We start from the raw sequence: 24039 nt of genomic DNA on the forward strand, positions 1-24039 counted from the left end.
GTTTTTATCCGGTTGCTACATTGACTCTGATATGTACACAAAGTCAATCCCATTCTACAGACTTGGAGTCCGCTCTTCAGGATAGCACCACTGAGCTCAAGGCAGCGACGCCATTTACACCAGCCGAGGATCTGGCCCAGGTATTTTATTCCCAGTTATTGCAGTGAAAGCGCTCAGGGGCACAAGCTCCCTTTCCCACGTCACCTGACCTCCTTGTCGGAGGCCTGGTCCCCACTTAGTCCGGACTTCGGACTAAGGTACGCAAATTCAGCTACGTTAATAATGTAGCTGAATTCGAAGTACCTTAGTCCGGACTTACCGCGGTCCAGACGCGGCAGGAAGTCTCCCCCCGTCGACGCCGCGTACTCCTCTCGGCGAGCTGGAGTACCGGCGCCGACTGTGAGCACTTCCGGGATCGATCCGGGATCGATTTATCGCGTCTTAACCAGACGCGATAAATCGATCACAGAACATCGATGGCGTGCCGCCGGACCAGCCGGTAAGTGAAGACTAGGCCTTTGTTAGTCTCAGCCACCAAACCTCTTGCCAAATTTTTCCTTCCCTCTCCCCTCGTCTGACCTGGCAGTACTATTAGAGGCCAAGTGAAAAGCCTGCATAAAAGCCATATGCAGCGCACATAGGGCAGACAGGCCCTGAACAGCCAGCCATTTGCTTACCTAGAGGTGAGAATCTGTTGGACTTGCTGAGGTGTTAGCGCAAAGGTGAAGTGCGCCTCTTCAAACCGCTGGCTGTTGGTAGATGCTGCAGGAGAACAAAAGAAGGAGGAGGTAAACATTATCTTGAACGCCAGGCTGAGCTCTCTCTGCTCCTGGAAGGATGGTTGGTCGTCAGCAAGGTGTTCTTAAGAAAAACCAACTGATCTACGATTACGTAAGAACACATCGCATGCCGTATAAATACAGAGCAGTCCTTAGTCATAACTCCCATGGACTTCAATGGTAGTTGTGCACAAACGAGGATTGTAGTCCACACCTCCCCAATTATTCTTAATTCTGTGCACTTCTAACATGCCTTCCAGTCAGGGGCTCTCCAAGAACATCACAAACACCAAGCAACATCGCCTGTGCAAGGTAGCACAGTACTGTCACCAGCATTTTACAGATGAGGAAACTGAGGCACAGAGAGGCAAAGCAGCTTACCCAGAGTCAGTCAGTCGATGGCAGAATCCGGGAGCCCTCGCCTCCCAATTCCCTGATCTAATATTTTCACCACATAACTTCCTGACTAAGCAGTAATGACCAAGGTCCATGGCACTTCCTGGGAGTTAGTGATCAGGTTGGAGGAGTCTGTGGGCCAAGACACAGCTAGGCAATCCCAGAGGTCATTAACTACTCTGGAAATTATAGTCATTATTGTAATTATAGTAGGAGCTATAGACCTTTTCCTTATCTTCCCCAGACAAAGGCACAGACAAGGTCCTAAATTTAACATACAAAAACAGCTGTGCATTTACCTAAAATACAAAACACAAGGAGAAACATACGTAAGGGGTGAATCAAGTACTTTAAGCAGCAGTTATCAACATGGAGGCAAATTTCACGGATAAGCATGGTCCTCCTGAGAATTAAACTCTACTGACTTCAAGGGGAAACATCACTTCTAATCTACGCAGGTATTTTCATTTAATCTATCCTAGTGAGGAATTTGCCTTTAAAAAACAAGTTGCCTTCAATGTAGCAGACCACCAGTAATGCAAACTTTGTGCTTCTAAAATAAACCAGGAGCAGAACATAAGCTCAGGTAACCTACAAGACAGCAGATCTCGTAGGCATTTCAAACACAAAGCACTCTGCTGCACTCGCTCTAGGTTCATCCCACAATGGAGTCATCCCAGATGTACAGCATCCCTCTGGATCAGGACAAATCAACGCCACGTACATCTACCATGCACTGCTTTTGCTTGTGTGGGGAAGCTGGACCGTTTGTTTATTCCAACCAAGAGGTGGTTTCACTGGCACGGTATCAGACAGATTTGTAAAGAGCGCTGGTATCACATTTAGGAGGAGAGGCATTACATAAATTCAAGATAGTTATGTCAAATCTGCCGTACTGAATAGTGGCAGATGTTAGTACTTACTGCAACATGCACCAAAAAAGGACTGTGACCACGTTCCTAGGCACACCACCACCCTCATCCCTGGCTCCCCAAGAACACAGTTAATCCCACTCTATATTCTGCAAGAGAGGATTCCACAGTAGGGCTAGGAGCTTGCTTCTCCAATTTCCTGAAGTTCAAGAATGTGAAGAATGTGAGGTCTGAAATACAGAAACTTTCCTCTGCAGATGACCTGCCAGAACTTGTGCCAGCTGCCAAAAACAGGCTAACTGCCTTGGCAGCACAAACTCGAGCTCTTTGGAGAGGTTTTTGACCTTGTCTTAACGCTTTCTATCCTAGCCTTCCATTCCTCAGTCCTGGAGCAAGATCAAGGCCCTGCTCCTGCTCAAGTCTGGCAAAACCACTAAACTTGGTGATAGCAGGACCTAGGCCAAGGTCCACGAATTTCACCACTGTCTGTCTCCCTATCACTCCTTTTCTATCCAATACAATTGCTCAGTTCAGAGCCATCCTATAACACAGAGGTGCTCAAACTTTGTTACGCAAAGCAGCTTTCCAGGCCCACTGGGCCACACAATTTGCAGACATTTGTTATCACAAAAGAGTCACAATCGGCACCCTCAGTGGCAACCTCCACACACGGAAAGAGGAATGAATGAACTAGGAGCCCTTCTGACTTGACTCTGTGGCTTCTATTCCCATCTCATCAACAAAAATCTCCATGCCTTTTCACTGCCATGCCACGCAACACAGACTCAGGTCTTCAGGGCAGAAATGTTGACTGCCTGAGCAACCATTGTCCTGGCCAGAGCTGCATTCTGACTCGTCTTCTGTCCCAGCTCAGAACCTCGCTAGCCTCTCTGACAATCCCGGCGTCATCTTTAAGGCCTTTCTCCAGTCCCTCACTGAATTTCCTCTCTTCTTCCTCCTCTGTCAATATCACCAAAATCCACCTCTTCCTCATGGCCCCATTGCTAAAACCCTTCTCACTGCCTTTCTTACTAGTTTCTCCCCATCTATCTCTCTGGTCTCATCTCTTCATTATTTATAGGTGTTACTAGAGCATTCATCACCTTAGTATCTGAGAACAAACAAGAATGAATTCATCTTCACAATATCCCTGGAGGGTAGGTCAATATCAGGGCTTAATTACTTAGAGTATTTCCCGGAGCCCCCAACATGCTTTAAAAACTACCGGGGGGGCTGAAAATGTTTACTCAAGCTCTGCTCCGGACAGCTCCGGTTGAATTTAAGCCCTGGTCAATATTATCTCCAGCATGCAAAGAGAGGCAAAGTAACTCGTCCTGGAGCAGAACACAACTCTCCAGATTCTTTAGTCCTATGCCATAATCACAAATCTGTCCCTTCCTACATTCTTTCAATCCTCTTGCCTTATTCCTCCTGTTTTGTGCCTTCTATCACGCTGTCCCCTACATCCAAGATGCTCTCAGGGACTTCATCCACCATCTTCCCTCTTTCAACTCTCTCCCGAAAGCCTACTTCTTCAGTCACTCCCCTCTTCTTATCACAACTCTTCCCTTCCTGACCTTATTATGAAAGTGCCTGACAAGCTACCCAGCTGAAGTTGCACTGAGGTTTCCACTTAAAGCAGGAAGTAAGTCCCCTACATAAAAATACACAAAACTTTGCAAACATTTTTAGTTTAGAAGAAAGCAGCAGCTAATTTTCGGGGTGGCAGTCATATTTGCTAGATACCAGAATTCAGAAAACTGATTTGTTTTTTACTGTAAGCTCCTTGGCGCAGGGTTTATTTGTTTAAAGCATCAAGAAGTTTCAGGATACTCTAGAAATAAGTCACATCAACTCACTGGAGCAGAGAACATGCCTGTATGGCACTACACACATTTCGGAACTGGCCAAGCAAATCGAGGTCTTACATTCAACTTAATGGCAATTCTCTGCCGGTAACGCAATAACTTTTCAATGCCATATTCCCAGAATTTTGGAATTGATTGAAATGTTCTAGGTATCACAGGGCAGAACTCTCTTGATTTTGGGGAGAATAGAAATCAGAAAGAGGGAAGTGGGGGGGAGGACACTGAGCCCCTTGCATCTGGCTATCCCACTCAGACACTTCAGCGGCCTCCCTAATTGTCTACAGATCAAAAAAACAGGTTGATGGAAGCCATTAACACCTTCTAGCTTGATCCTGCCGACCCACATCTCAGCTCAGCCCAGGGTCCCAAAACATTTGTAAAACGCTGACACCCTGAATAACTTACCTCCCAGACAGAAAAAGAATGAAATTAGATTGGTGGAAGGGAAAGGGGAACCACAAAGAGCACCCGGCATAGGGGAAAGGGGGCACAAGCCCTAGTGGAGGTGAAGAACGTGGGACCCTGGTATGGGAGGAGAGGGGCAAGGGGACATTTGGCAGAGGAGGGAATGGGGAGGGTACACAGAGCTCCTGGTATGCGGGGGGAGGGGAATGTGGGACAGTAACATGGGGAGGGGTGTTGCGGAGTGTGGGGGAGTCAGGGCCCTGCACCCCTCTTCCCGAGATTCACTGCGACTCTCAACCAGCCAGTAAAGCAGAAGGTTTATTTAAGGACAGGAACACAGTCTCAAGCAGAGCGTGTAGGTACGACCAGACCCCCTCAATTAGGTCCCTCTGGGAGGTTCAGGGAGCTTAGACCCCAGCTTGGGGTTCCCTGCGTTGCACCACCCAGCCCAAACCGAAACTAAACTCCCAACTCCTCCCGCTGCTCCTCTCCTTTGTTCAGTCTCCCGGGCAGAAGGTGTTAATTCTCCCCACCCCCGTTCCTGGCTCAGGTTACAGCTCAGGTAGCTTCCTTCAAGGGAAGTCCCCCCTCCTCACTGCAATCCCCCTGCAACATTCCCAGGTCAAATCTGCCCTGCTCCCTGCTCCGTCACAAGGGGACATACAGACCTCCCCCAGCATGTGGCAGAGGGGGAATGGGAGAGACACACAGAGCCCCTGCCATGGAGGCGAAGGAAGGAATGAGGGAGCACAGAGCCCCAGCATGCAGGGTGGGGAGAATGGGAGAAAAAGGTATGGGGGAGGGAGACCTGGAGGAGAATGGAAGACCCTGGCTTGGGGGGGGGGGCCACACAGAACCCCTGACCTGGAGGGACAAATTGTGAACCCCGACATGTGGCAGAGGGGGGAACGGGACTCGCACAGAGCTCCTGGCATGAGGGCGGGGGTTGCAGCGAATCCCTGACATGGAGGGGGATGGGAGGGTTCACACAGGGAGCCCATGGGAGGGAACGGAAGGAAAAAGAAGCCCCTGGTGTGTGCAAAGAGTGTGAGACGCCCCCCGCCCCTCAGTCATACAGAAAGTTTATTTTTAATTCAAGTATCAATATTTGAGTAAGAAGGCTTATCCGGGGGGAGGGGGCGGGGGCGGATTATTTTGGCCCAGAGCAATGATGAGTGAGCATCCCATTTAAGGAAACCACAGGTTGCCTGGGAGGGATAATGGAGCCAAAGTCAAGAAAATATACTTTAAAAAAAAACAAGCGTCAAGTTGATGAGATCTGGCTGTGCCAAGAGCAGGAATAATGAAGCCAGACATACCTCTCTCTCCTGCAGCAAACACTACCACATTTATGTGGGGAAAACACCCAGACCCGAATCCAAACTACAATCACTCCAACGGTGTAAGCTGGGTCAGGCCAGGCTGTGCCGTCAACACGTGACCTTAGTTAACAGGACAGGTCGCACAACGTACAGCTTCAAAAGGGGCAATTAGACTCTTCCTGGGCCTGAGCCGCACCCCATGAAGTCAATGGGGATCTTTCCATAGATTTCAGTGCGCATTAGCTCGAGCATCCTAAAGCACTTCACAGACATCAGCGAAGACACACAGCCATCCCTCCCCCCAGTTTACAGATGGGGAAAGCGCGAGTTCTTTCCAACAGATAATGTATCTTTGTTATGCATGGAAAATGGCTAGCACTTCGGGAAACAAATATGCAACTTATCTAATGTCTCCCAGCTAATCGGAGGCGGGGCCAGGAACAGACATCCCAGGGTCAAAGGGGTTTGTAGGGAAAAGCTGGGCGCCATCCCCCAACCATTGTTTTTACTGGCACCCTTACACGTATAAGGAGGGCTTGCAAGGTCTTGAAGTTAGACTGCCACAGAATTACCCTGACTGCGGTCACCCCACCACTGGCAAAGAGAAAGAGACCATTCCAGCTCATTTGTACGGGTTGAACTCTTACTTCCCCCCCCAACTCAAGCAGGCCACTGTGAGGCACCAAATCACATGACTAATCAAGTGGTACCATGTCAGATATGCGGCACCTATCAAAGGGGTGCTGCTAACGTGCCAGCCAAGCATAAATGGAATGGGCCCCTGAGTTCCACGTGGCGTAAAGGAATCTCTTCCCCTAGTCCTCCATTTCTATTCACCTTCAGAATCTCCACAACTTCACTTTCCCTCCTGTCCTTTGTCTGTTTAGACAGTAAGTTCCTGCCTGGAAGAGCCTGCCTCTTACTTCATGTTTGTCTACTGTTGGAATGCAATGGAGCCCTGATCCCAGTTGGGACTTCTAAGCACTATCATAATAAAAATAACATTTTTTCATTTATTGGGGTTTTATTGATGATTTTCAATTAATTTCTCTTAACTTTCATTGAGTTAACCATCATCCTAACAAGGGAGAAAAAAAATCAAGAACCAGCCAACAAGTTTGAAGTCTAGTGACGCAGAATTAGGCCTGAAGGTGCCATGGAATTCTAAAGGCGCTACCCAAGAGACTGTTAGATTTTTATTTTACTTTGTCATTTTTGCAAGGTATTGATGTTAACACACCTGGCACTCAAGATATTGTTCTGAGAATCCATCCCATACTAAGCCAGTATTCCTTCTCTCGGCTTCGTAGTCTGAATGCTGAAATATCACAGATCACTCACAGGCAGTACAGCCATTCTAAAAGAGGGTGACTTTTAGACTATAATGAAGAACTCAGTCTGTTCCCAGCAAAGTTCACAAACTGGCTCTATCGGATACAGATGGCCAAAATAAAAAAAAATTAAATTAAATTTTAAAAAAGCTTATACTGGTCATTATCCACTTAAGAGATGCAGGAGACTGGTTGGCTGAAGGGATTAGTAAGAAGATATCAGGCTTTTCACTAAATCCTTAGTCTGAATCCAGAAAACCACGAGAGCAATTAAACCTCTTCAGTAGCCAATTAAAAACGAGATCTCGGTCCAGTGGTTATTTCAATTGCAGTACTACCTAAGGACTGAGACAGGGATCAAGGCCCCACTGGACTATGCATCGTACAGAAATGCCAAGATGATGATTTTTTTGGTTGGACAAGAACTATCTAATTTCATTTGTTCACAGATGTCTCTACCACAAAAAACACCATAGCCAATCTCAGCAGAGACGCCCAGGACTGACTGGGCCATGGAGACCGGACTCCCGCCCTCACCCACAGATGTAGTCCTTCAAAATCAAGGCTGATGTGCACTTGCAAAGCAGTCTGGGAAACTAGCCCTCATGGCATGCTATGCCCAGTCTGTGAATAACCAGAAGCTTCCAGTTTCAAGGGCTGTCAAGCCAGTAACCTTTGAGTAATAGTGTCCTGCAGAAAAGCTAATTTATTCACATACCTAATGTGGTGGGTTTAATCAGCTCATCATAAACGTCGTAGAAGGGCAGCCTCTTCATTTTGACATCTGGATGGACCGGATGAATGGGCGGGGATAAGTGCTGAACATCCGTCTCATGTTTGGGTCCCAGCATAGGCACCGGAGGCAACATAGCCGTTGGCACTGTAGAAGCTGCCGAACTGTTATCATAGGGCAAATGACACACTGTGCTGCCCTGCGTCAGTGCAGTGGCGGAGGGCAGTTGCCCTGTCTGAATATGGAGCATGGATAAGTCTGAAGGGGTTAAGATCTTCCTCGGGAACCTTCGCCGGTACAGCTCCTTAATTTTCATCTGAACAGCCGGGCTGCAGCCAGATTTGAGCAGCTGTAATGCCTTTGTGAGCAACTCGTGTTTCCTTCCACTCTTGTTCCTGCCAGCAAAACCCAAGAGAACCTGCAGTTCTGATACCCTAAAGCTCATAACCATGTGCTGCAAGAAAACAGAAAACAACGTTAACACTGCTAATTCCAAATACACAGTCCAAACACAAGCTACAAATGCACTAGATGAAAGTGGCAGAGACCTTAAAAGAGACACTGTCAAATTACAAATGCCATTACCTGCGCGTACAGGTGAACGAGCCGTAAACATCTAATTTACTTTTACCTCTTTGCATTTTTCCTCAACTTGGACATTGGAACTAAATGGTCAGTTCCAGTTTCTAGGCAATTTCACTTTTGCACTAGCGCAATGTTGTTGTTTTAGGGGGGAGGCGGTTCTGTCATGCCAAGGGATGGCTACTCGAGCACTTCGGGACAGATTCTCATTTACATAAAGGCCCTTTTACACCACTCTGGTGGCGAAAAGGAGTCTTAAAGCAGGTGAAATTATTCTCACCTGAAGGCTCTTTTCCATCACCAGCGTGATATAAAAGATCCTTCTTGTAAATGAGACTCTGGCCCATAAACTAAATGGCTGGGTTATTAACAGTTTTTAAATTCTGGAACTCCCCGCTTTGCTTCCAATATATAAACTATGGGCCCGCATTATACTGCCCAGTATGCCTTTAGGCTGGCATATGGGGTACCAAATCTGGAACAGATTTAACAGATGACTGATTAGTCAGAGACGTTTGGAGTTAACATAACTAAAAGAAATAGTCTAAGAAAAAGCATGCATCGAGTAGCAACACCACACCAAGGCTGGAATTAACTAATTGTCTTATTAAAGAAGCTTGCTAATTCTTTCTTCACTGCATCATATGTCACCAATAAATCTCACAAATGGAGTCAGTAGATTCAGCCCACATCTCAGCAAGAGCTCCACAGAGCAGCAGGGTGGCATCATCATTAAAGGCACTTAACACTAACAAGACATACGGCACCACATTCATACGTTTGAGATATTGCCATAAATGAAACTGCGCGTCAAATGAATGCACAAATATACTGTTTGATTGCCTTGTCCTCGGTCTCTTTTTTAAGAAGTCATGCTTGCTATTCCACCCAAATGAGTGGGAGCTACTAGATCTTCAAGCTCAAGAGATTTAACAAAAAATACGTGTCATTTCCCATGGAAAAAAGTGGTTGCACAAAAGTAGAACCCCATACGAGACAACTGCCCCTATTTTTTCCCAAATCGATCATTCAGAATGGCTCCCAGTTCACTATGGGCTTTAAGGCCCCATGTGTGACCTTAATACCAGCACCTGTTTATTAGTCTGGAGATACCTTCCTCCTGTCTACCTTTGTTCAGCTGCGCCAAGGTGTTTCACCACAGGAAGTTATTGGTCATGTTGTTTCCATGGGAGAGTCTGTCCTCAGGACAGAGTACCAGCCTAAGGCAGGTGGGATCTAGCCCCAGCTCCACTATTAACTTGCTGTGGCCTTGGGCTATTCTGTGCCGCAGGGTACGTCGGCACTGCAAGTGAAGGTGTGATTGTACTACAGGTACGTCTGCACGGCAGCTGGAGACATAGTTTCCAGCTCGGTTAGATGTACACACACGAGCTAGGGTGCTAAAACCCGCAGGGTAGCTTCTGAGACCAGTCTGAGACTGTAGGTATGTACTCCGGGGGCTAGCCCATGCCTACATGGCTGTTTTTAGCGCACAAGCTCAATCAAACCTAGCACGTGTACATCTCCAAGCTGGAAATTACAGCTGCAGCTCGAACGTAGATCTACTCTACTGGTGGCGGTATGGGCTAGCAACCAGAATGTGTTATCAGGCTCTCCAGCGGGTTTGTGCTCGGGTGATAGCCCCTGCCGCCACATCTACGCTATGACTTACCATGCTAGTTAGGGCAGGTACGCCTACCCGGGCCACCACCACACTTTCACTTGCAGCGTAGCTATACTCTCAGCTTCTCCACCTGTCAAACAGAGTTTTCTTTGCTCACCTGTGTAAAGCAGTCGGAAATCTATGATGGGCACTAGTGCTAAAGATTATTTGGTTGACCTACACTAATTATTTTGGGTCCTGTGGCACCTTTGAGACTAACAGAAGTACTGGGAGCATAAGCTTTCGTGGGTAAGAACCTCACTTCTTCAGATGCAAGAAGCGAGGTTCTTACCCACGAAAGCTTATGCTCCCAGTACTTCTGTTAGTCTCAAAGGTGCCACAGGACCCTCTGTTGCTTTTTACAGATTCAGACTAACACGGTTACCCCTCTGATACTAATTATTTTTGCACTTTACAAAAAAAACACATTAAAACCTTCCATTTTCTGAACTCTCTTATGCACGGCTACTCCTTGCTGCACCCACTACGCAGCCAGGCTCAAAGTTTGTGTGTGCACCAACTATAAATGTACCTGGGAAATGTGTATCATTTATGTATACTGCAGTAGCACCTAAATGACCCATCCCAGATCAGGCCCCTTTGTGCTGGACACTGCACAGATACATAGTAAGAGACGGTCTGTGCCATACAGACTTACAGTCTAAATAGACATGACACACAGAAGAGGAGAAAGTATTATTCCCATTTTGCAGACAGGGAATGGAGGCAAAATGACCTCCCCAAGGTCAAAAAGAAAGACAGGGGTGGAGCCAGAACTGAACCCAAATCTTCAGTCTCAGTCCACTAGTTTAGCCACAAGACCATTGTTCCTCTCTGATGCAAAACAGGACTTTCAGGATTACTTTGCTACTCACAAGAGCATAAAGAAAAACACTCATGGGATGGCACCGGATGCTGTGGGAGGCTGGTGGTTATGTAAAAAAATCCTTCCAGTCACACAAGTAAAAAATTAGAAACCAGAATCAGTCAAGAATCAAACCCATTTATATTTATAATGCTTTGTTTATTAAACACACATACTGTTGTAATAAGGGACGAAGAACAAACAGCCTTTCATCTCCAAATCAGTAAATCACCAAAGCTTGCCATCTGACGGCTGGCCGATAAAAATAAGTTAGTGGATCTCTGGCCCAGTCGTAGCTGACGCATGTCTACATTATAAAAAGAATGCTGCTACTTTGTTAGCAGTCTCAGAAGACGTGCCAATGATTAAACTAAAAGGTATGTTTACCTTTAAGATGTTGACAGCTTCCAGAATGTTTGGATACTGGACATTTATCTGTTCCACAGGGTTGAACCTGAAACCTAATCACCTTAAACACTCTCCATTTTAAATAAGAAAGAGAATACAGAGTTTCACCACCACCAAGTATCCAGTTCCCTTCAGGCAACCAAAGGAAACAGATTCAACAATAGTAGAATTGTTCTCAAATTAGTTACATTTTATTGAAGGGTTTATGGCTGCATAGACTTTCAATTTCACAGACACGCCTTTTCCTCTGCGCTTTATCATCTGACTGCCATGGGACACTAGGGGGCAGAAGGAAAAGGTTAGGATTCTGTTACTCTACAAAAGCAAGAAAGCGCGCATTCCTCCCAATAAAAAACAAGCGTACCCGGGTATCTCTCGCTCTCTCTTTTGACCAAGAATATTGTGTATTTGGGTTGACTTGCAAGCCAAATGGAGCCCAATCCAATGTATTCATTTGAAAAAACCCAGTGCTGCAGCCAGAACACTTTTTTTCTAAGGGCCAACATTTTCTAAATTTTCTTGTTCCCGATACTTCACGCATCAAGAAAATTAGAGGTAATAAAATGCTCTCTTATGTGGCAACATTTCTCCTGCTCTCCATACCCCTATTTTAAGAGGTAAAAATTGGACCCATCCCATATTTCTTTTTCCTGGGGATTCACAGACCAGGCTTCTTGTCTATTTCAATATCTCACAGACTGACAAGAAAGAGCAAGCATGCAGAGTTCAGTTTGCATATTACATGCCAAAAGATCCCGAAGCCGTTTACAAGCCATATATACGAGGACCACTATCCACTACCAAAAATGCAACCATCTCTAGAGAGCAGCATGCCAGCTGTTTCACTTCCCAGGGCAGGAGGAGGGAGGAGAAATTTTGGCTAAGACAGACAGGGCAAACTCTCTACCACTATGAAAAGTGCCATGTGATCTCTGATGCAGAACAGACAGGACCACTAGTTAGGGTCTCAAGTGAAAAAAAACCACACATAGATAAATTTCATGCAATGTACTATCACCTTTCTTGGCTGGTTATTCGAGAGAAGAATAATTTTTAATATTACTGTGACGGTTGGGTTTTTTTGAGAACTGAGAACACTTTTCCGAAATAGGAAAGCTGTACTATATATATTTATCATGAAGATTTTAATTTGAAGGCTGTAAACTTTGACAGTGTCCCTTTTAAATAACTTTTAACACAAAAAAAGATTGTGTTATGGATATAGGTGCGTTATAAACCCATCTTGCAAAGACAGCCATCCTTCGTGACAATCTCAGAGACCCGCAAAGGTTGATTAGTTCATGGAGACCGAACAGCACCCATCACCCCTAGAAGTGGCTCCCCTCCAAGTCCTGAGAACTGAGCCCATGAATTTCCTGGGAGATTAGTGGAGCTTGGTTCACCAGCACCACATTTATTTTTAAAATACATCTGTACTCGTAGATGGCTGTGTCGCCACTACTGTGGACTCTGATCGACACCTGAAGCGTCTCCAATTACTGCTCACACAATGTAGCACGGCAGCGGAAAGACTCTCTCATTGCCACAAGTGATCACAATCAAGAGCTCCCAGAGGGCACCCAAAGGCTTACTGAGTGAATGAGCCACATCACACTTGAGTCCACGCTGAATAGCCTGAACGAACAATTGTTGAACACTGTACAACATTTCTCTTTCCAGAGGAGTCATCACTGGTCATTTAAATAACGGAAGGTGTCCAAGCCCTCTCCAGACATCGGGAGCAATCATTTCGCTTTCAGATGGCTCCTCTTTCTTTACAATGAAACACAGATGGTAAAAATCTTAGACTAACCCCTAGCTAGGAAGCCAGAAAGGGGGGTAAGGGAGATGGACAAAGGAATTCAGTTGCCGGAAGAGAGCACAGATTTAAAAATAAACTGCAGAGAGCCATGAATAATGCCAGGCTGCACAGGAAAGTCTGAAGCCTGGGAGACCATAAGAGAATCTCAGAGGTGGGCCAAGCCTCAGAGAACGTAAACCCATGTGCTCAGCTACATCTACTCTTATAATATGATTTCTCTGCAGCAATTTATTTGCAGAGAGAGAGTATAGTGGAAGATGGCAGAGAAATTCCACCCTCTGCTGTATCTATCCGACCTCACCCTCTGTATATGCTCTTTAACAGTTTGCTAACTATGACCCCGATCCTGCAGACTTATGCATGTGCTTAACTTCACACACGAGGAGGCCCACTGAGTCCCAGTGACACTGCTCATATGCATAAAGTTAGGCATGTGCATAAATCGATGCAGGATCGAGACCTATGTTAAGACATGCCATTTCTCCAAGTCCGCAGATGTGGGACTTTTGTCTAGCTTATCACGGTCATCGCTCCTGGAACTTTGGTAAACTTTACAAAAAGAAGTCACTGTTTCTTCGCAATAGGAATTCTGCAGAATTGCAACTCTTTCTGATTACAATTCTTGGGTCCAGTGTTTCCATGAACATTTTAACACTTTGGTGCTTATTAAGATAGGAACCCAGTCCTGCTCATATTAAAGTCATAGGGAGTTTTGCTCCCGGCCCTACATGAATATCAGAACAGGATGGGTCACTACTGGAAAGATTACAGAGGAACACGACCTCCAGAGAATTATATCCCCGCTGTGGCTGCCAAAAAGGTGCCAGTTCCTAAACTCTTGCTATTCCCAGCACGGGGTGGGGGAAGGACTCGGAGGCCACTTTAGCCAACTAAGGGCTGCACTCTAGCCTGTGGGGAAAACATATTACACGCCAATGAGGACAGAAATCAGCTTTGGAATTAGTTACCAGGGGCAATTTCATATTCCACAGTCTGGTGGGCAAAGGTGGTTACACTCTGACTCCTAAAAACAAGAAAGAGAAAAGAAAGTGGAGGGAGACAAAACCCCCTCCAGCTGTGAGTGCTGGTGCAGAACTACTGGGCTACAAACACAGCCGCCTCCAACTCTGTGCCCCCCTCTTCCCACGCCTCCATGGCTCTGGGCAAGGGACTTCCTGGAGCCATGCCCCTTTCCCCCCCATGGCAACTCTGCCCTCTCCTGCCGCTCCACTCCGCATTGCTCTATATCCCCTTCTGACCCAGCAGCTCCCCTCTTTGTTCCCTAGTATTCCCTTGGCTCTCTGACGCCACACTCTTCTCTGTACCCCTTCAGGGCTGAATCCCCCTGCTTCTTAGCTCTCTGTTTCCTTCTTGCACTTCCCCCCAGGCCTCCTGTTATTCCCCCTCCTTCAGCGCCCCACTCCACAATTCAACCCCCAGGGTCCTCTGCCCCCCCCAATACCTAAAACTCCTTTGCTTTCTTCAATAGCCACATTCCTGCTCCCACACACAAACCCCCAAACCCTGTGCCCCTTCCTCCAAGCTTCTGTATCTCCATCTTGATCGCGTGCCTTCCTCCATGACCCCCCCAGACCCTCTGCCTGCTCCCTGCCTGTCCCACTCGGGTCGCCCACTTGGTACTCCCTTGAAAACTCCCCTCCGTGAATTCCCACATGACGGCCTCCCCCAGAATCCTATGGCTCCTCCTAAGAACCCCTTGTCCTGCCCCCATCAGGGCTCCCCTGAACCTATCCCACCTTCCAGGGCTTCCCTGCTCCCACACCTCTGCCCCCCATTTCCCTCCTACCCCCATCAGCCCCTCTTCCCACCATAGCTCCCCCATTACGAACCCACACAGGGATTTCCTGCACCCCCAGCCCTCTTGCCCACCCCCTGCTCCCCCAAACCCACAGAGTCCCCAGCTCTCGCACCTCAGTGCCCCCTACAGCCCCCAGTGCCACAGATCCCTCGCAACAGCCCCCAGACTCCTCTCATCCTCCCTCTACTCCACCACCTTGCCCCCACACAGTCCCAGTCCCCTCCCATCCTCCATCCCAGATCCCTCTGCTCCCCCTGGCCTCAAACCCCTCCCCCATCCCCCAGCGCTGCCAGCCCCCTCACCCTGCTCCCCCAACACTGCAGAGCCCCCGGCTCTCCTGCCTCAGTGCCCCCCTGCAGCCCCCAGTGCCATGAGCCCCTCCCAGCGTCCCCCATTTCAGCCCCCCACAACACCGGGCCCCTCCCCTGCTCCCCCCCTCACAGTATCCCCCTGTGCCACCGGCCCCTCCCAGACCCCCCCCCCCACAGTATCCCCCAGCAACCCCAGCCTCCTCTCATCCTCCCTCTGCTCCTCCACCTCGGCCCCCCTGCAGCCCCAGATCCCTCCCCCTACACTCCCGCCCCTTGGTGCCCCCCACCCCCCTGCTCCCCACCTCTCAGTGCTCCCAGACCCCTCCCCCTACTCCTCTACCCCTCCCCTGACAATCGGTGCCCCCCACCCCCACAGCACCACCCTACAGCCCCCAATGCCATGGGCCCCTCCCAGCCTCCCCCATTTCAGCCCCCCACAACCCCAGGCCCCTCCCCTGCTCCCCCACAGCACCCCCGTGCAACCCCCTGTGCCACCAGCCCCTCCCAGCCTCCCCCACCCCTCCCCATCCCCCAGATCCCTCCCCCTACTCCTCCACCCCTCCCCCGTCCCTCGGTGCCCCCCACACCTCAGAGCCCCCCTGCAGCCCCCAGTGCCACGGGCCCCTCCCAGCCTCCCCCTGCCCCCCCAGTATCCCCCACCCCCTGATCACCCCCCAGAGCCCCCCTGCAGCCCCCAGTGCCACGAGCCCCTCCCAGCCTCCCCCTGCCCCCCCCAGTATCCCCCACCCCTCCCCGTCCCTCGGTGTCACCCCCCCGATCCCTCCCCCTACTCCTCCACTCCTCCCCCGTCCCTCGGTGCCCCCCACCCCCCCTGCAGCCCCCAGTGCCACGAGCCCCTCCCAGCCTCCCCCCCCAGTATCCCCCCACCCCCTGATCACCCCCCAGAGCCCCCTGCAGCCCCCAGTGCCACGAGCCCCTCCCAGCCTCCCCCCCCAGTATCCCCCCACCCCCTGATCACCCCCCCAGAGCCCCCTGCAGCCCCCAGTGCCACCGGCCCCCCCTCCCCGTCCCTCGGTGCCCCCCCTGCCTGCTCCCCCCCGCTCCCTTCAGCGGCTGCCCCCGGTCCCCGCCCGGCTCCGGCCGGGGGCTCGTTACCTTCAGCTCCGCCGCCTCCGCCATCTTGAGACATCGTAGCCGAGCCGAGCGGGGAGCGCGGCCAAGGGAGCGGCGACAACTCCGCCCCCGGCCCGGAGCCGCAGAGACCCCGCGCGGGAGGGAGCGGGGCGAAACTCCGCACCCGGCTCTCAGCCGCAGACACACACACACACACACCCTCGGGACCTCACAGCCGGGCCCCACAAAACACGAGCCAGCCAGGCTGCCTGGCTCCTGCTTCCAGGCTGATCACCGTACAGCAGCGTTCATGCCACCCGCCATCAGTGCTGGCCACCAGGAGGAGTAGGACTGCAGCACCGAGTAGCATTAATCCCACCGCTGGGGTTGTGCAAAACACACTCGTGGTTACTAACTGCACTCAGTAGTGGTTGCTGTTCCCAGTAGCCCTGAGCATTAACCCCAGGAAGTTGCTATCAGCCATGAGTATTGGTTGCTATTACCACCAGTCCGGAGTATTAATAGGAGAATTAATTGCTAATAGCAGCAGTCCCAAGTATTGGTTGCTATTACCACTAGTCCTGAGTATTAATAGGATAATTAGTTGTTATCAGCCATAAGTATTAGTAGCTAATAGCAGCAGCCCTGAGTATTGATTGCTATTGGCACTAGTCCTGAGAACTGACAGAAGTAACAGTTACTTTCAGCCCTGAATAATAGTTGCTAACAGCACTGGCCCTGAGTATTAATGGCAGTATTAGGTATCGGCCCTGAGGATTAGATACTATCATTGGCTGCTAAAGGCACTAGGCCTGAGTATTAACAAGGGTATTCGTTACTATCAGCATTAGCCCCGAATCTTACTAGATAATTATTTACCAACATTACCACTCAATATTTATAGGACTACCTGTCGCTCTGAATATTAATAGCAATATCAGTTACTACAATTGCTCATTAGTATGGGAATTACTATTCATATTTTTTTCATCACAGAGCCCTGGCTCGGGGAGGGGGGTATGGGAGACCCTGGCATGCAGGGGAAGGAAGGAATGGGGGGTACACAGAATCCCTGCCATGGGGGAATATGGGAGACCCTGGTATGGGAGGCTGGGGAGAATGAGGGGAAGGGGGCACACACGGAGTCCCTGGCATGCAGGGGAGAACGGGGGACCCTGGCTAGGGTGACCAGATGTCCCGACTATAGGGACAGTCCCAATTTTTGGGTCTTTTTCTTATATAGGCTCCTATTACCCCCATCCCAATTTTTCACACTTGCTGTCTGGTCACTCTAACCCTGGCACAGCTGGCATGCAGGGGGAGGTCACACACAACTCCTGACAGGAGGAGGAGGAGAATGGAGGGGTGATGCTGAGCTCCTGGTGGGAGGCAATCGGAGATCCTGGCATGGGGGGGAAGAGAGCACACAGAACCCCTAGCATTGGGAGAGGAGTGGGGGGGTACACAGAGTCCCTGGCATGGTAGGGAAGCTGGGGGGCTTGTTGAAATAGAGGGGAATGAGGATGCAAGGAATCCCTGCTGTGTGCAATGAGCTCAGCCTGTGGAAGCAACAAAGCATGCAACCCTTGATGCGTTATTACTCATACAAATATCAGCTGGTTTTACTGTTCATTCAGAATTTGAGGTCCCACTCCTGCACATGCTTAGCTTGTAGCGCATGAGCAGTCCCTTTGCTTCAGTGGGACTTTTCATGCTCTTAAAGTTAAGTATACAAGTCAGCAAGGATCGGGCCATTAATTAGGGGGGGTTGTTGTTTTTTACTAGTAGCATCACTAAGCATTGGTGGTAGTGTTATGTTCACAGCATGCACACAGAGCGATTAGATAAAAACATCATTACTCTTGCTGGAAGGCTGAAGCATACCACCACTTTATTGCTTAGAATTCAGAATGGTAACACACATGAACCTAAAACCAGAAAGAGACAAAACAGGCTGCTCCCTAAAAAGAGCAAGGCACAACTCACCCTATCTCATGTCTACATGAGAGCAGTTTCACAGCCCATAACCACATGTTTTGAGGACAGGAAGTGAAATACCCATGGCTTGTATTTTCAAAAGTGAGACGAGATTTGGGAGGCTTCTTTTTTGGGGGGCTGCTCACCTCAAGCCATCTCAAAGGGGTCTTGTTTTCTGAGGGTGGGCGCTTGGCCCTTTCTGAAAATCCGACTCCTTCAAGGTATCCCCTAAAATCACTAGGGCTTGGTGAAAACGTAGGCCGCTGTAGCCCAGGGAAAGCGCAGGTGGAATGTAAGGGAGGCAGAATGTCCTCTAAGCACGCCGCTGTAGCACTTCAGTGTAGACACTTACTACAGCGATAGAAGGGGTTCCCCCAATGCTGTAGTTAATCCACCTACCCACGAGGTGGTAGCTTGGTCAACAGAATTCTTCCACTGATCTAGTGCAGTCTATACAGGGACTTAGGTTGGCTTAACTATGTTGCTCAGGGATGTGGACTAGAAGCTGCTGACTTCTACGGCTAGACCCAGATCGTATGCTCCCCTACAGAGCCCTCTAGCCTGCAAGCAGGACCAGGAAAACCCCCTGAAATTAGTGACAGCCTACAATTTAACACCGTTTTCATTACACCCCGGGTAGCGATATTCATTATTAGTCATTTAGTCTTCTTGGTATTACTCTTTTGTAGAATCGTTTAGTATTCATTATTAGCGATAACTCATCTTAATATTAGCTGTGGTAATGTCTGTTATTAGATATTATCTAACAGCAATATTATTCCTCACTAGTATTAATTAAAAGTCATTTTCATTGTCGTAATATTACTTACTCTTCATAGTAATAATAGTGGTAGCTGTATTATGAGCATAAGTAGCATGACAGTGTAACCTAGGTGCCCCACAAAAATCCAGGCCCCGTTGGGCTGGGCACTGAACATACAGCCCCTGCCCCCCCAAAAGCTCACAATATAAATAATACATAAAGGGTCTGAGGGGAAACTGAGGCACAGAGCAGGGACATGACTTATCCAAGGGCACATAGCAGGTCAGGTCCAGAGCCCAGAATAGACCCCAAGACTCCCAGTTCATTGCTTTATCCACTAGCCCACCCTACCCTCCCAGGAATAGCACGTACTGTCTGCATGGAGGCATGCTCCCATTGCAGAACACCATTCCTGACTCAGCCTAGCTCAGTCAGTCCCTCGGCCCCAGGGTGCCCTTGCCACGGGGTGGGTCAAAGCAGCCCCTCCCCATTCCAATCAAGAAGGGTGTGCGGGTGGAGGGAAAGGGTACTTGGGGGGGCAAAAGGGTTTAATTTGAAAAGAGGCCGGTGTTTTGGAGGGCGGGGTTAATCTGGGGGGTGGTTTGAAGACAGGGGGGTTAATCGGGGTGGTGGTTTGGGGGCAGGGGGTTAATCTGAATGAAGGGGTGATGGGGGCAGGAGGGTTAATCAGGGGAGGGGGTGTTTTGGGAGCAAGGTGTTAATCGTGGAGGAAGGGGTGGTTTGGGGCCAGTGGGGAGTTAATTTGGGAGGGCCGGGGCCCCGGGGCGGTTTGGGGGGCAGCAGGGAAGGCTTGTGGGGAGTGAAGTGGGATCTAGACGCTGGAAGCAGCAAAGTTTCTCTTGCAGCAGGAAACCCACTTTGGGGCCAGCTGGATTCCCCCCTCCTATTGGCAAAGTGGCAGGAGGAGGAGGATAATTGGAGGCCCAGCAGCCCCCCCCCCTCTTCCCCGCCAGGGTCTCCTTACTCACCAAGTTCACTTGGGCCGAGGCCTTCCTCTGGGTCAGGTCAGGAGTGGTTAACCCGGGTGCAGCTGGCAGCAAATTCCGCAGGCCCCATGCTTTGCAGTTACTATTGTTTGGTTTGGTTTGTCTTTGGGGGGGCAGGGTGTTTGATTTCAGGGTGTTTTGGGGGGGGAGGCGGGGGTCTGCAAGCAGAAAAGGGATCCAGCCAGGGAAAACCTACAACTAACCCTTTCCTCCCAAACCCCGGCCTGCCTGACTCTTCCTTTAGCTGCAAACTCCAGGAACTCAGGATAATACAGATGATTAAATAAATAACCAACCCTCCCTTGCTGCCCCCTGGAGCTCAGCTCCTGCAAAGCAACCGCAAAAACAGGGCAGAGATCCAAGCCCGCCGTCCCAGCGTGGGATCCCTGCTGCTGGTCCCCCCCAATCCAGCCAAGCGGCTCTGTTGACCTGGTCCCACCTTGCCATGGTCCATGTGCCGTGTGATCTGCTCCCCATTGGGAGCCGGTGGCATTTCACGCCCGCTCAGTGCTGCCTCAGATGCCTACGGCAAGGTGTAGGGCAGTGGAGAATTGGGTCCTTTCACCCCAATGCTTCGTGTCAGTGCTGGGTGACCCCCAGGATGCCTGGCATGTGGGGTTCGCCTGGGCTAATTCGGTCCTTCAGTTCCCCACAATCCCTCCCGTCCCAGCCCCACCCCAGGCCTGCTGGAACAATTTGGATAGTGGGGTGCTGAGAGGTATTTAACCAAACTGTAAACCCTGTATATGATGGAAACCACTTCAAGACGGGGGGGGTGTGTGCGGCAGCACCCCTACTTCCAGCACCTATACCCCACCATGAACTGTCCCTCCACCCCAACCTTCTTTCTCCCCCTCCTGCCCTCACCCCCACTTTGAACAGACATTTCCACGCTTCCCAGCTCCAACCTGTCAGGATGGGTTTGTCTTTCCTGGAGTCACAGATTCGAAAGCCAGATGGAATCACCAGATCTTTAAGGCCAGAAGGGCCCATTTACAGGCCGTTCCATTTCACCCAGATACCCCTATATTAATCCCAAAGACTCTAGTTATACCAAAGCGTTTCAGGCCCGAGGAAACTAAACTGTACACCACAGGCAGAGAATGGGAGCGACCAATCAATCAATCAGGGGGACTGGGCTCAGAATGCCTGGCTTCTATGCCCAGATCTGCCACCGACTCGGTCTTGTGCCTCAGTTTACCCATCCATGAAACGAGGCTATTGTCTATCTCTCTGAGGGCTAAGAGGCTTCACTTCATGGAAGTGCAAAGTGCTATCGTTAATATTATTATACCAGCCAATTGTATTATATAACATCGGGCATGTGACGTTTGTGGTTATTCTGCAGGCCAAACGTCTGTACGTATCACAGGTCCAGACGCTCACTGAGCATTCTAAGAGTCTGTAGGGCCTAATTTTTAAGCCCGAACCAGACCCGAATTGGACCCAAGCCCATCTAACCCAAGCGGGTCAAGTTGTTTTCTTACCTGACTCATCCCCCTGAACCTGAGTCAGCGCCGCCACCTCCTTCGGGCTTACATTGGCCCGTCTCTCCTCCTGTCCATGGGGTTGGCACCGCGGCGTTTGCATTCAATAGTGTGCCCCAGTCCTGCCATCCACCGCCCCTGGCTGCGCTGTGCGTGCTGCAGCGTGAGTGACTCACAGCAGCAGGGTGGGGCCGACCCACTGGGCGGGAGGAGGAGAGCCGAGCCCGAGAGAATCACCTCGATTCCCTGACCTGATCCGACCCCGATGCCTGTAGTCGCGTTTGGGTCAGGTTGCCGGGCTCTCGTGTGTCCTGGCAGCTCTGTCTTCCCCACGACGCCACATTACAGATCTCCCACAAAATCGGACACCCCCCACGGTGCTCTGCGCTGTACATACATGATTATTTATCCTTTCTATTGCCACAGAGCTTTGGAACTCCAGTGATGCTCCAGGAGCCCTAAGCCACTCGGTGATGTACAGACACAGAACAGAAAGATGGCCCCTGTCCCAAAGACCTTTGAATCTAAGTATAAGACACAAGACAACAGGTAGAGACAGACAGAGAAGGAAACAATGAGACAGTATGGGACAGCATGGTCAACAACGGTCTCTGCATGTCAGCTGCCTAACTGTCGCCAAGTTTTTTGTCTGCATCCTGGCATAGGAGAGTTTTCAATACATGGAGTAAGAGACAGTCCATGCCCTTGTTTAAATAGCCAGGGTGGAAACAGAGAGGGGAAGTGACTTGCCCTAGGTCACTTAGCAAAGCAGTGGCAGAGCCAAGACTATATCCGAGGTCTCCTGATTCCTAGCCCAGTGCCAGTTCCAGCAGAACATACTGCTTCTCATCTTGAATTTGAGCTGTTTCTGCTAAAAGAAGCGAGCAGGTGAACAGAATAATAAACTACTACACTCCCTGCACGCGCGCGCGCACACGCACACACTCTATCTCTCTCTCATATTGTTAAAGAAACTCATGCTCAGGAACGTTGTGCAAAGCAAACCAACTTCCTTCCTGGTCAGAAAATGCCCATGACCGTTGGTCATGCGAGTTGGCTCGAACACCAGGGCTATTTTCTGATCAGCAGTGAGTTGGGTAGTTGCAGGGCCGCCAGCTCTTGTGATATTATCACAAAGTCTCGCGATATTTGGTGTTTTACTTAAAGCCCCAGCTCTTGGAGGGAAGTGATTAGGAGACAATCTTTTTCTTAAAGCAAGCTCTGAGCCCTCATGGCTGCAGAGAAGATCTTGAAAGCGTAACCCCCAGAGGCACAAAATCCAGAAGGTGACTACAAAGCATCCCAAAATTATTTTTTAAATCTCATGGTTTTGAAGCCAATCTCGTGATTTTGGGGGGTGTGATCATAATTTTTGCTTGGTGTTGGCAACACTGAATTCTGGGATGTATTAGCAGGAGTGTTGTAAGCAAGACACAAGAAGTAATTCTTCCGCTCTACTCCGCGCTGGTTAGGCCTCAACTGGAGTATTGTGTCCAGTTCCAGGCACCACATTTCAGGAAAGATGTGGACAAATTGGAGAAAGTCCAGAGAAGAGCAACAAAAATGATTAAAGGGTAGAAAACATGACCTGTGAGGGAAGATTGAAAAAAATGGGTTTGTTTAGTGTGGAGAAGAGAAGACTGAGGGGACATGAGAACAGTTTGGAAGTACATAAAAGGTTGTTACAAGGAGGAGGGAGAAGAATTGTTCTCCTTAACCTCTGAGGACAGGACAAGAAGCAATGGGCTTAAATTGCAGCAAGGGAGGTTTAGGCTGGACATTAGGAAAAACTTCCTATCAGGATGGTTAAGCACTGGAATAAATAAATTAAGATATCTTATCTCCTAGAACTGATCTTGAAGGGTCATTGAGTCCAGCCCCCTGCTTTCACTAGCAGGACCAAGTATTGATTTTGCCCCAGATCCCTAAATGTCTCCCCTCAAGGATTAAACTCACAACCCTGGGTTTAGTAGGCCAATGCTCAAACCACTGAGCTATCCTTATCCTAGGGAAGTTGGGGAATTTCTGTCACTGGAGATTTTTAAGAGCAGGTTAAACAAACACTGGTCAGGGATGGTCTAGATAAGTCCTGCCGTGAGTGCAGGGGACTGGACTAGATGACCTCTCGAGATCCCTTCCAGTTCTATGATTCTATGACCGCTGTGGAAGGAGCCTATGCATATATGCAATTGATTGTGTTTGGTAGGAAGGACGGTCTAGTGGATACAGCACAGATTGTGGATTCAGGAGACCTGGGTTGAGTTTGTGGCTCTGCCACCGACTCCTGGTGTGACCCTGGGCAAGTTGCTTAATCTGTTCAGTGCCCTTTCCTGTACTAAAATGGGGATAAACCTCCCCTTATGTCACAGGGGGTGGCGTGAGGATAAAAAGCTATCAGCGATCATGAGGCGATCAGATTAAGGAGGGCACCTGGGTAGGCAGAATAGCAGCTTCTTGCATTTCTTCTGGTACGGAAGTAGATCCAGCGTGAAGCATTAAAGCTGAAGGAAGATGAGCAGCCGCGGGCAGGCCGTGGCATGATTGTGGGCGTGCCT

General features: G+C 49.5%; 1 protein-coding gene across 6 annotated transcripts in view; it reads right to left on the minus strand.

Annotated features, from left to right (window-relative positions):
- Positions 1–20113, minus strand: part of PIAS3 (protein inhibitor of activated STAT 3) — a 39103-nt gene extending 18990 nt beyond the window's left edge. The window contains exons 1-5 of one of the 6 annotated variants that reach the window (XM_008170305.4): positions 16293–16376; positions 14015–14070; positions 11413–11502; positions 7692–8160; positions 678–762 (exon numbers count right to left, since the gene is read on the minus strand). In XM_008170305.4, coding sequence (XP_008168527.1) covers positions 678–762; positions 7692–8157 — 551 coding nt within the window. In that variant the 5' untranslated portion in view covers positions 8158–8160; positions 11413–11502; positions 14015–14070; positions 16293–16376. Of the gene's footprint in view, positions 1–677; positions 763–7691; positions 8161–9960; positions 9980–11412; positions 11503–14014; positions 14071–16292; positions 16482–19979 lie in introns of those variants that run through there. The other 5 variants (XM_008170302.3, XM_008170306.4, XM_008170301.3 and 2 more) reach the window with 5 other exon arrangements.
- Between the last annotated feature and the right edge of the window lie 3926 nt (positions 20114–24039).

The sequence above is a fragment of the Chrysemys picta genome, chromosome 20 (assembly GCF_011386835.1).
Source record: "Chrysemys picta bellii isolate R12L10 chromosome 20, ASM1138683v2, whole genome shotgun sequence".
Lineage (NCBI taxonomy): Eukaryota > Metazoa > Chordata > Testudines > Emydidae > Chrysemys > Chrysemys picta.